This window comes from Camponotus vicinus, unplaced genomic scaffold (assembly GCF_025532165.1).
Source record: "Camponotus vicinus isolate PSW18456_S1 unplaced genomic scaffold, iyCamVici1.0 SCAF_6, whole genome shotgun sequence".
NCBI lineage: Eukaryota > Metazoa > Arthropoda > Insecta > Hymenoptera > Formicidae > Camponotus > Camponotus vicinus.
Genome location: NW_028141978.1, coordinates 9,277,739 through 9,290,604, shown reverse-complemented (window position 1 = coordinate 9,290,604; position 12,866 = coordinate 9,277,739). Strand labels below are relative to the sequence as shown.

The following is a 12,866-nucleotide window of genomic DNA, read 5'->3' as shown; positions in this document are numbered from 1 at the left end:
AGCGTGAATGTACTATTTTTCAACGACCTGAAAACAATTTCGCGTACGTATACATTGTGCCTTTGTTCCGTGGAATTACTCCATGTATCTCAAACTTTAATCATTAACCAACTCGAGAAAACTAATATTACACCTCAAATAATAGAATCACACTTTTCTCATATGCAATTACTTTCACATATTAATTTTAAAATAAATTAATTTCGTTAATATATAAAAATAACTTTTAAAATAACTTATTAAGAATATAAAAATATCCTTTTAATTACTTTTGTATTTGAGATTTAAAATTCAAATCGAAGAGAAATTTATTATGCAAAATATCGCATAATGCAAACCATCGTATATGATCAACACGTTGTAGATAGAAGAAAATTTTATTGGCATGGCTAATTTTAATTAGATAAAGAGCAAAATCCGTGGTAAAATTTTCCTCGTTATACTAACGATGTACGAGCATCTTCTTACGATGCCAAGAGACGTTGGGTCATATCCCTTTTAGCTCACGTTACGTCATAAATATATCTAATTAAGGCTCTGAAGAATCCACATAACTGGAACGAAAATTTTATTACTTCAAAATTTTTTTTACTTTAGTCATTATAATTTTTATTCATTTCATATGCGCGTAAACTCATTTTGATCACATTTTTGACAAAATTTAACATTTCTGTATAAATTATAAAATACGATTTTTGATAATTTGAAACAAATTTTTTATACATGTAAGAAAGTACAAACGATATGAAGAAATATAACAAAGTGTCTTTGTTATATTTATGAACAAAATTAATATGATTAAATGTTTCTAAGAAGAAGTGACTCGTTTAAATTCTTGGAACAAACGCAGCTTAACCGAAAATAAAATGGCTTTGATATACTTTGATGTGCGCTGTTGCATTTTTCACATTAAAAAAAATGTAAAAAAATTGCATATATTTTCCAGAAATCTATGAAGTCGGAAGCGAGCAGTTACCATGGTCACGGTAGTCCGCTTGCAATAATGCCTCCGTCACTTAATTAATTTTTTTTTTTTTCGCTTACTTTATATCTATACATATATCTACGACGTTTTCCACGATAACAATATTACATCGTATTATGTAAACCATGATTAATCTCGTAACCTTGCCATTCAGTGACTAATAGCCCGACATTGTTGATAATAGCGGTCACGGTTGTAGCTCGCATCAGCTGATTATGAATGCAATTGATAAAAAGAATCACAAAACAACTGCTTGCATACGATTTAAGGAAATGGATGAAGATATTTCTCCAACCTGAGACACGCGACGGTGGGACGAGGCGCGTTTTGTTTGCACATGATAGGACCAAGCCTAGACAGCTAATATTTGTTGCAGCTGAAATATAAATGTCATTAATAGTTGCTTCCGTGATTCCTAGGCCGCGCCTATTTACTCGGAAAAATCTCCGACACATAGTGCTTCACAGTGTTTTTTTTTTTTATATACATTTATCGTTACAGCGAGCTTGAAATATGCAATGTTATATTGTCAGCAAATTTTAACGATCACACGTAATGCAATACCAGATAAGAGCTTTTAAAAAAAACCTAAACAATTTATTGGTTTAATTTGCAAAAATGGTACTGACATTATTGCACAATCAATTTTTGCCAGTTTGGGTTTCTCAAAAAAAATGTCGCTGAAAAAATTATTTATTTTCCACGCAAAACCTATCGTCATTTATCGGCGACACGAAAAACCATGTTTGCAAGCAAGCATTGTGTGCAACCGCGTCCATCGATTGGCGAATTCGCACGCATTTGATAGATGTCATACACATAAACCAATCCGCCGGTTCAGCGAGCTATCATTAATTTCCAAACGTATAAAACCAAGTGCGTGTTTATTAAATCTCGGTAAATATATTTTAATTTTTTCATTATAATTGACTGATCAAAATACAGACTGTATAATTATAAATTCAATTAATTATCCATCACAACTGATCAAGTATGATTAAAATTAATTAAATCGTCCGATCCAATACATTTACAGATACCTGGGAATTAAAGCTAACAATAAGACTCCAAAGGATGCCAAAGGAATTACACAGTTGAATGGAACTGTTCAGAATGATTGACAGTCGGAGCGACTATCGTTTTACCGGTCTATCGATTACGTCTCGTTACTCCTCGATAAATGTCGCGCATTAATTGATCGCGTATATCGACTAATGATTAATCGTACATCTCGACGTGCAATTGAATGGCTGTGACAATACTACTGATTGTTTCTACCAAAATTCCTAATTGATACTGTATCCGGTTAATTCACATCGCGCGAATCGAGTGTTACATGCACGTGTGCATCGTTCATATAAGCGCATTCCAGTAATTGTGCACATATAGACGCGTGCACGCTTCTTCTCCGGATCATCCGCATTGCCCGTGATAGTTGACCAGTCTGGTTATCGATTATGGAATGTGAGTTCATTTCCTGTCACATTTCACGATTGAAAAGTAGCAATAAACGATAAATTTCCCATTGCGGTTTAATAGTGCCGCATATTTTCCATTGGCCGATAAATAATATCTAAAGATATAAATTAAGATTCTTCGAAAATTGCCTGCATTTCGTAAAAAGATGCGTGCAATAAAAAAACATAGTATAGTCACATTGATAGAATAAACTTTCCATCAGAATAAGAAGGAGGCCAGTCATTTAGCCACTTGAGTTTGCATATAAATAGTTCTTAATAACAAATATATGTATACACACATATATGCATACACACATTGAAGACCGTTTTATGATATCTAGTAAATGGCAGTGTTCGTCCTCTCGCATGAATGCATTAAGGTAATTGCATTGAGGTAATGTCTGCTTTTATGGCATTCGCGTATAACCGTGATTGCTGGATTATCAGCCGCTGTCAATTATCGTGCGCTCATTTCCTAATGCATCTTTCCTTTCACATCAGACAAAACGCTTTGATGTGTAAAACATCTTCGACATGATATACCGATACAAGTATTTCGATTAATTCATTTGTTTGTGCAAATTTCGAGTCTCAGTATTCTTTATTCGGAGCCGCGAATCAGCTGTTACGATAAGGATTGCGGAAAACTTACGGAACTGCGACGTACACCAATTTCGGGTGCGGCTTCGTTCGTGAAAGCGTGGAGACGCATCCGCTGTGTCTCCTTAACGAGGTCAATGGAAGAGTTACTCTCATGGTTCCCGAGTCCCTTCGCGCCAGCCTGGGTGCGATTTCTTGAGGTATAACGAGGGCGTACTCGTCCATTTTGAGAAACATCCGTTGCCTTCTCCCATCCAGCTTCCACCGGTATATTTATAAGTTTCCGTTCTCTCTCGTCACAGTAACATCTGAACCGGAATATAGAGATTTCCGCTGACCGTTATTTTTCTTCGATGATTTGCGTGAAGTGCGTTTACATCGAAGTTGCATAACACGATCGATTTTTCCAGGCTCCACTGTTATTAGATTGTTCATCATTCTAACTGACTACTGCTGTAGCAGTTGGATAGCGTTGGATATAAACGACATTATTGATCGATCGATTAATCAACTTGATATTTACGATTGCATGCTGAAAGTAATTGTATCCCTACATTAAAATTTTTGTAAATGATCGCCGTTACAATTTCTTTTTATAATTGATTTGTACATAAATATTTTCTAGAAATTCTTTCAAACATACATCTGTAATGTAATGTTTGTATTATCATAAAAAAACATGATTCTTTGGTACGAAAAAGACCACGGGAAACGCGTTCTTTGTCAGAAGATTCAATCTTTATGACGTTGTTTGTAGAAGACTATTACATCGAGTACGAAAATAATAGAAAATAAATTCATATTACGGCCCACGTCACTTAAAAAGAAATGTAGCATATATCGCAGTTTTATTATTAAGTAGTATTATCTTCGTGTCGAATATTTTCGTAAAATAATTCCAAAAGAATTCCAGTATCTTGTATAATTCGACAAAATTTAGTGCTTCGAATCCATTAGAGTTTCGTAAAAATGCTGACTATTATTCATTAAATACGTATAAGCGTTCTCCTAGGAACCGGTTTCATCCGAGTCAGGCTTTCAATTTATCAATTTATCAATTAGAAATCTTACTATGATAAAAAATCAAGCCGAATGTGCAAATTTATAAATTATGCGATAGTATTATAAATATATATAAACAAATATAGTATTATAAATAATTCAACTTTAATCTGACGTATTCTTCACAGCAAAGATCGCGCAAATTAATCTGCGATTCCTGAATTAATCAGATATCAACATCTGACTATTATACATGCATCGTTTGAGTCGCGAAGTTTCCGAGAGCGCGTTTTACATTTTCTAGCCAATTTGAAATGTCTACAGCGGTTTTCAGAGATAGCGAAGACTCGGAAATACTAGCGGTCACTCGAAAAATTGACTCCCATGCTCCTTGCCAAGAGCTCCGAGAAGTCGGGAGCAAATGGTCACCGATATTGCTGCGATATCTCCGGGTAAACAGAGCGGGAAACGGATGCAATGTCAAGATGGGAATGCATCATTCATGAAGCGACACGAACATCGAGCAAGACACGCGTTCAAGTCTTAATGGAATCTGTAAAGTTCGCGTAACGAGAATACGCGACGTTATCTTTTGAAGTAGGCGACAGTTTGTTACGGCTTGGATTCTCTCTCGCATCTCGCCGAACGATTAATTCGCTTCGAGTAACTTATAACCGAGTCCTCGCTGACGAGGTCGATTTCTCTTAATAGTCTAACAAAGGCTACATTAATACAAGATTATAAATAGGCTTTCTAGAAGATGGAAACATAATTATGACATTTATTGTGTAAAACGATTTATGTAAATTTATATCTTCCGATCATTTTTCTTTTGTTTAATATTATGATATACTTTCTCATCATGTTACTCGGAAATAAACGTAATTGGATAACATAAGATTCAGTTATCTTCAGTCAGCTTATATTTTTTATCTCGATCTTTTATCTCTGATATGATTAACAGGAATTTATTAATTAGATATTCTGATTCACTTTAATTGCCTCTCGAAAGACGTAAAGTGCTTGCTTAAAAAAGAAAAAAAGGAAGGAGAAGAAAAATGAATTAACTTGAGATGCGAATGATGTCGAACATTTTTTCAATAATGGCTCTCATCGTCTTTTCATCGTATCCTCTTAAAAGATAAAAATATAATACGATATACCGGATATTATACTGAAAATATTTTATATAGTAAAAAATATTTTTCTCTCTCTTTCTCCTCTTTCACTTTCTTTCTCTACACATTTCGAAATTATATCTAAAATTATTATGTAAGGACAAAGCTGTTAAATACATTGTTTTCCGCGAACAAAGGCTTCAGCCATTAATGTGACACGTCAATTATCGCAACATGAAAGTTCGCGCGCGCTCGGTACAATATGAAATTGGTGTACATCTAATAAAAAATAAACAAGGATTGAAAATGAACAAAAAAGTATGTAAATAGCACATCCAGGAAAATATTTTATGCATCGTGCAAGAATAAGAAGATATGCTCTATCTGGATTAAATATGTAATGATGCTAGAAGAAAGGTCGCGAGAAATTAATCGCTCTTTGAGATGATACATAAATGATGTAAATGAAAGATTCGAAGTACATTAAAATTACAAGCGTTAAAAGAGTGCACGAATGAATCTTGAGTATATATATACATCTCGTATGCATATAAAACGAAAATTTTCGAAATTATCGTGCTGACTCGTTCGCGTTTCATTCTTATTAATGTAATGTTTGATCTGCCATTTTTATAATAATTTCAAGGTATTATCATTATAATTTGTTTTCCAAAATGTAATAATCGAGGGAGAAAATTTATATAAATAAGGATTTTTATAAATCAAAAAAGATGGAATTAAAAAAGTTTTTCTTTTCGAAACTAATAAAAAAGTGAGCCGATAGATGTACAGAAGTCAGCGTTCTCTTTTATTCCGTTCATAATACAAGTTAAGCTACCCCTTATAATTCTGTACAATATTTTCGCTTCGCATCGGGAGACTGCTATAACTTATTTATCGAGCTCAATTATACGAATCCTATAGATAAGTTTATTACAGGTCTCGTACTACGTAGCCAAATTCAATAAAGTTCCAAATTCAATGGCAGTCAAGTTTAGCATGGATATCAATTAAAGACGGATATCAATCAATGAAATTGATTATTACGATATAAAATCGATTTATCAAAATGAATACCATGATAACCGGTCACAATCATTGCTCATCATTTATCATTATTGTTTTGAATATAAATTCCATCAATTTTATTTCCCTTTCCCCACACACGTAATATATATTTTTAGTCGTATAAAAAATTATTAATCTCCAAAACGCAATAGTTATAATAATAATAAGAATAGTTATAAAATAATTAGAATCGTTGATATGTGTTCGAGATATAAATATAAATTACAATAAATTTATAATGAATCTTTTTGAATAGATATAAAAAACTGACAAGTCGACAGGATAGAAACCTCTCGGATTGTTTTCGACAATAAAAAAAAGCCTTCTTTCTTTCACAATTGTTATTTTTTCACGTTCTATCATCGACAAATATTTTTCATTATTCTCTCAATATGTTTTCCCAAATTACTTTTGACTTTTAAAAGAATCGAATTTTGCGTTTGCCTTCGATTACAAAATTAAATGTGTTCCCTTTACTTCTCTCATGATTACTACTTTCGGAAGATACATTACATATTTTTTATACTGTACATATATACTTTTTTTCGTAACAAAATTTGTGCTTAAAATACTTTTTTCAATAATGCAACTTTGATGTACACGCACTCATACGCAGGCGATACCTAACGAAATTTTGCTCGAATCTTTCGCACTCAATCGAGATGTATTACAGATTAGATTCATCACTCTGCACTTACGATATGATTCGAGATCTCGTACGAGAAACGTCACACATTCACGATAGCTTGTCATTAAGTTGTTAAGCGTTTAAACCTTAATATGTCAATATTGGAGCACTGCTCACGTCACGTGCTAGCAAACGTCCAAGTTTATACGAGCGAATCGAGAACGCTCTACATCCCGGTCAGCTTTAATCGCGAATTAAATGGGCGCCGTTCGCACGGAAATGACGTTTTGCATCATCCTGATACGGCGATCCCATGTCTCAAGGCCACCAAAAAACGTCGATATACCTCGAGTTAATCTTACTTCACGAAGACGGCGCCGACCTCGTCGGTCGCGTGCCGGACGCAAACTGACTCTTGCCATGCCGGTGTCTGTTGCTTATATATCCAGTATAGCTGCGCGCATCATGCTACAAAATCTGCCATCATTTTCGATGGACAAAATTGGACGGTTGCGTATGCGTATATATATTCTTCCGTCTTGATTATTCAACGAGGATAGAAGCTATCTTTCTAATCCGTATCTATACAAACTATTTTTTCTCTCTCTTGCTTACAAATTTTTCAAACAAGTTGAAGTAAATATTTTCTTAGCGAAAATTTAATCGGACGTAGACTCGCCAAAAAATTGCGTTCTCTCACAATTTTCTTTTTAATTCAATTTTAAATATTTTCGCAAATAATCTTCCAATTAAAATTTCATTGAATATAATTTTTACTAAATGTAAAGAGAGAGAGAGGGAGAGAGAGAGAGAGTGCGCATAAGGTCTTGTCATAGACATTTAAATGACCTTAATTGAATAATCAATTATCAATCGATACATCACAAGAGACAAAATATAAAAAGAATTAAAGAGAATCAGCCTTGATGTTAGAAATGGAATCAATGCATCTCACATCAATGTTATATATCTAGTGTTTTATTGCTGCAAATTTTATAAAAACACGTAGAAGCAGAATTAGTTGTTGTGCAAAGCTGAGAAATGGCTTTGCATGAATTATATAATCGTAATTTTACAAATGATACAATAAAGAGTATTGCAAATATTACATAAATCAAAGGATAAAAAATGACAGAAGCCAAACATAAATGGTTTCACACTTATTTTATTAACTTTCTCACCCTCTTTCTTTCTCTTTCTCTCTTAACAATGTGAAACATGTTCACCGTAAATTTCTTTGTACAAGAAAAGTGCAAAATAATTATTGTGGAATGAATATAAAAAGTCAAACTTTAATAAGTGCGGAATATGACGACAGATTCTTCATCTCTATGCTTCATAATGACAAATACAATAGAGAGAACATGACAAACGGAACAATATACAATTTCATTTGTGACCGCATTATTTCGAATGAATAAAGCGGTTGATGTCGACCGTTGTCAGAAGAATAAGAGGATTATCAAAGACTGGACAAAAGAATAATACACTAAACTCTCGATTATATTTAATGCGCTTCTGGACTGAATCGTCTGATCAGATGGAGCTATGACGCTAAAAATTTATCATACAAAATAATATTTTGTACGTTAAATCTTATAAGTACAATATTTTTTCAATATAATATAATTATCAATTGTCGAACCATTTTTATTATAATGATATTGCGATACTATATAACAGCATCGTTATTTGATAAAATATCACAAATAAGCGAGAAGCGTCGTGAAAATTTAATAAATCGAAATTGACAATCTCGATTTATATTTGATGCAAATTGAAGAATCATTCCGATTGAAAGAATGAAGGATAGAAAACCGAGTGACACAAGAATCACAAGAAAAATCGATGCCTCGATTGATTTTGCATAATATGGGGTTGTTTCTTAGCCGTAATTAGCCGTAAAATGTACTGCATAATGTAATGACAAAAAGTAAAACTCGTACTTGTAATATAAGCGATGCGACATAATAACAAGTCGATAACAATATCATTATACAGAAAATCAAAAGCTCATACGCTCCAAAAGTACAAGAGAAACTGAAGTAGCGATTTATCGAACTCACATGTATAAGAATGTTTAATTGCACAAATAGTAAAAAAAAAAAATAAATCACAATAATATGCAATAAATATTGCAATCGTTTTATACATCCAATTGTTTTTCATATTTTAGTAATTCGCAATAGAAACAAATTAATACTTTGCATCGTCGAATCGTTAAATTGTTCGTTAAATCGAATATTTCTTTGATATATAAATAAACGATCCACATTTTCTAATTAGATTGTAACCAGTCAGTTAAAATATTCAGTTAAATATGTCCACGAGAGTCATTAAGTCTTGCGTATATCATAGCAATTAGATAAAATGTGCTGAATATGTAAGAGAAGTCATTAGGTGTCTCGCACCATTAGATAATTAACATCGAATGCATCTGGTAATCGACCGTTTAATGCGGGGTTATTATATTTTTGGAAGTCGTGGAAAAAGAAATCGATGCCTGTCCTCAATTTTTAACGGATACGCACAACTACCGAAATAACGATCGATGCGTATGCAAGCGAGACACGTTACGGCGTTATAAATTGCACCTGCGCCGCTGTAACTTTTACACTTATCTTATAAACTTGGCGTATATATTATCTCACTAGTGTGTAAACCCCGCCGCGACTTCGCAGTTTTATTAACGCCACGCTGTTTAATTTAATATGAACTTTTATAGTCCTAGTTTACCAGGTATTTATGAAGGCGTACGCGACTTTTATCGGTCGTAACGAAATATTGTGGCGATAAAAACGTGCAAGGGAGATGCAAAAGAAAAAAAAAATAAAAGAAAAAAAACAGCTACTGGCTGTTAAATTTAACGGCGCTACTATAATCGAACAATTTTACTGCAAATTTCATATTCCATATAAAACGCGACCGATGCGTTTCGTGTTGATTTGTATAAAAGATTACTCGATATATGCGTTGCATTTTGTAAAAATTTATTAATGTATTGCACACATATCCAAAATGTGAAAGAACTTAATTGTCACGGTGCAAATTGAATCTATTTTTCTATTTGCAAAGCTTATTCAAACTATTCAGATATTTGACATGTGAGATACAGACACATGTGTACAAAAACATGTAGCATAAATACAAATTTATACCGTTGCAAATTTTCAACGAAAACTCATGCTGTAAATGTGCAAAAGCGCTTTTTAATCATCAATTTAACTTTTTCAAGTATATTTTGCCGTTTCATTTTTTTTCTTTCTTTCCTACCTTTTTCCAAAATAAAATAATTTATTTTCACTGTAAATGTTCAAAAATTCATATGCAATATCATAAATACTTTTCTCCGATTAATTGTTGGAATAATATTGCTAATATTTGCTAATACTGCACTGATTAAAGTCATTTTTACGTAAATTATCACGCGGAAATAAGACGCAATCTCACGATTATACATTAATTCGATGAATGCAGTATCGATCGTCGAATTCTGTTTACGTACGAATACGAACTAGTCGACGACGACGGTCATCTCGTTTACATGGAAATCTCGAATTGGCATGCACCGGTTTCGAGGTGATATACGGTTAGGGGAAAAAACCGCTTTCAGGAAGACGTATCGGTGAGTGATGGATGATGAAAGACGGACAAACAAAAATGCACCTAGATTTTTCATAACTAAGTCTTTGAAAAAAAAGATGACGATAAGAATTTAAAATTGAATTTGAGCTATATTCATGCGCGCGATATAATTCTGTTTTATTTTTCTGACAATCGTTAAAAAAGAGAATAAATAGATATTAATTTCGCGCATATTTCATATTACTTTAATTTTAAATAAAAAGTATAAAATGTAACTCTCTCACGTGACGAAATTATACGTATTACATATCAAATACAATATTTTTATGCAATTAGTAACAAGTAATTTCGTAAGAATGTCAAAATAAATGAACTGAATAAATTGTGAAAATTTGTGAAATTATATAATTTATACTTACAAAAAAAATGTATTTACTTGTATATATGTCCATTTAAACATTAATGAGCAGAAATATTCATAACGAAAAATACAAACGGAATAGTTAAAATGTTGCGTTGCGTTACGCAACTTTCAGTAAGTTAAATGAATTAGGTAACATAACTATATTTTTATATGGGTATTGATTTTTAATATAATTTTATATATTTAAATCTTCTCTGATATAAGAGATATACAAATATTTTTCTTAAATTTAAGCTATAATTATATTTCATATTTTTTATTTTTTATAAAAGTTTAGAAAAATCAAATCTAACAAAAATTTAAAAACTTTCTGTTTTTTATTTTTAAAAATATTATCACAGAATCCGGTTATATTTTCCACTACAATATAAATGTGAGTTTATCTCTGTATAGTTTTAATGTAAGTTTAATGCAGTTTTTCAATGCAAATCTTATCAACGAATGTGTGTGTGTGTGTGAGTGATGCGTGAATTTTTGCCAAATGACCCAAGTAGAAATAAATCGTTTGCATAGAAAATTATGCATTGTGGAGAAGAAAAAGACAGATTTGTCGAAGAAATCCGCTTTCCTTTTCCAGTTTTACCGCGATAAGATCAGGGAGAGGTCTTCGTCGGCGTATGAAATCAAAACATGAGAAAATGGAAAACGGTTTTATCCAAAGTTCTCGTCCGCATCAATTTTAATTCAAGTTTTTCAAGATAATATTGAACTATTCGAAAAGCGCCTATGCTTCAAAGAAACTGCAAAAATAGTACTTTTTACATTTAGATACATTTACCTTCTCATTTAGTTATGCATTCTTTTGTTCTATAATCTTTTCTGTTCTTATAATCTTTTGCTATTTTTCGCGCAAATTAAAGATTCTGGCTTCTTGAAGCTTCAAAGATTTCTCGACAAACAAACTTGTCAAGATGCGGCACACCAAAGGAATAATAAGAGATATGTAAATGAAGATATACATCCGCCTATAAACCGTATCGACAAACTACATCCGGATGAGAAGAATGAAGCTTTTTCCGTTACTTCGCGGCCGACAGAGGAACAAATAGCGGGCATTTGATCAATTTAAGGAGCAATTGGGATTTAGCGAGAACACCGATAAAACTTCAGGAAGCTGCAAGAAAAGCCGGAAGGATGAGAGGATGAGATCGATTTGCCACGGATATGTGTATCGGTTTTCCTTGATAGTGCTCGTAAAAAAATGGTCTGATGTATCCTTATTCGACATGCGAGGCTGGTTTGCTCTCATCTGAATCGTCCAGACGGGGTTTTCCACTAAATGCGCGATTAAACCAAGCGCCATTTGCCAGAGTCTCGCGAAATCGCGTGTAGTTCGTTAACGAACATCAACTCGTATTAAGCCATTACACGCGTTGATCGTTGACGCCGTTTTTCCGCATGCATTTTATGCGTGTGAAAGTGCACCACGTCACGGCAATGAAACTGAACAATAAAATCAACCTACACGTGTCGTTTGAATCATCGCGAGAGAAAAAAAGGATTTTACTCTTTGACTAAAAAAAAAAAAATAAAAATTCTCTGTAGGATATATTTAAATGGCCATCTCTGCGATTTGTACACATCCGGGAACAAAACGAAATCAAATTCTCCATTTCGAAAGATTGAACCCTATTTAAAAGCGCAGTATCGATCCCGAAAAAGGTAGCGTGTTGTGCGGTTGTTAAGGGTGTTTATCACCTACGTACCCTTCAGGGTCGCCAGATTTGTGTCAAGAACTCCTCGCACGCTCGCAGATACGATATCCGAGTACGAGAATGTTATAAAAAAGACAATCGATGTACTTGCAGCGCGCCGTTTATGATGGCGTAAATGCAATATTATGCAAATGATCACTGTATGTAGATACAGAGCTTGACGTTGAAAATCCGGTTTTTTGCACCGAACAGATGCTCTCGGGATAATCCGGAAAATATTACGAGTGCGATCGAGAGTATGCAAATGTAATGACTCTCCGTTTCACACAAACCTGTGCAAT

General features: G+C 33.3%; 1 protein-coding gene across 18 annotated transcripts in view; it reads right to left on the bottom strand.

Annotated features, from left to right (window-relative positions):
- Dnc (phosphodiesterase dunce) overlaps positions 1-12,866 on the bottom strand; it is a 315,712-nt gene that overhangs the window by 62,581 nt on the left and 240,265 nt on the right. The window contains exons 1-2 of one of the 18 annotated variants that reach the window (XM_083101567.1): positions 6,932-7,221; positions 3,098-3,353 (exon numbers count right to left, since the gene is read on the bottom strand). The exons of the other annotated variants lie outside the window; for them this stretch is intronic. Of the exons in view, the coding sequence (XP_082957693.1) occupies positions 3,098-3,282 (185 nt within the window). The 5' untranslated portion in view covers positions 3,283-3,353; positions 6,932-7,221. Of the gene's footprint in view, positions 1-3,097; positions 3,354-6,931; positions 7,222-12,866 lie in introns of those variants that run through there. 18 annotated transcript variants of the gene reach the window in all.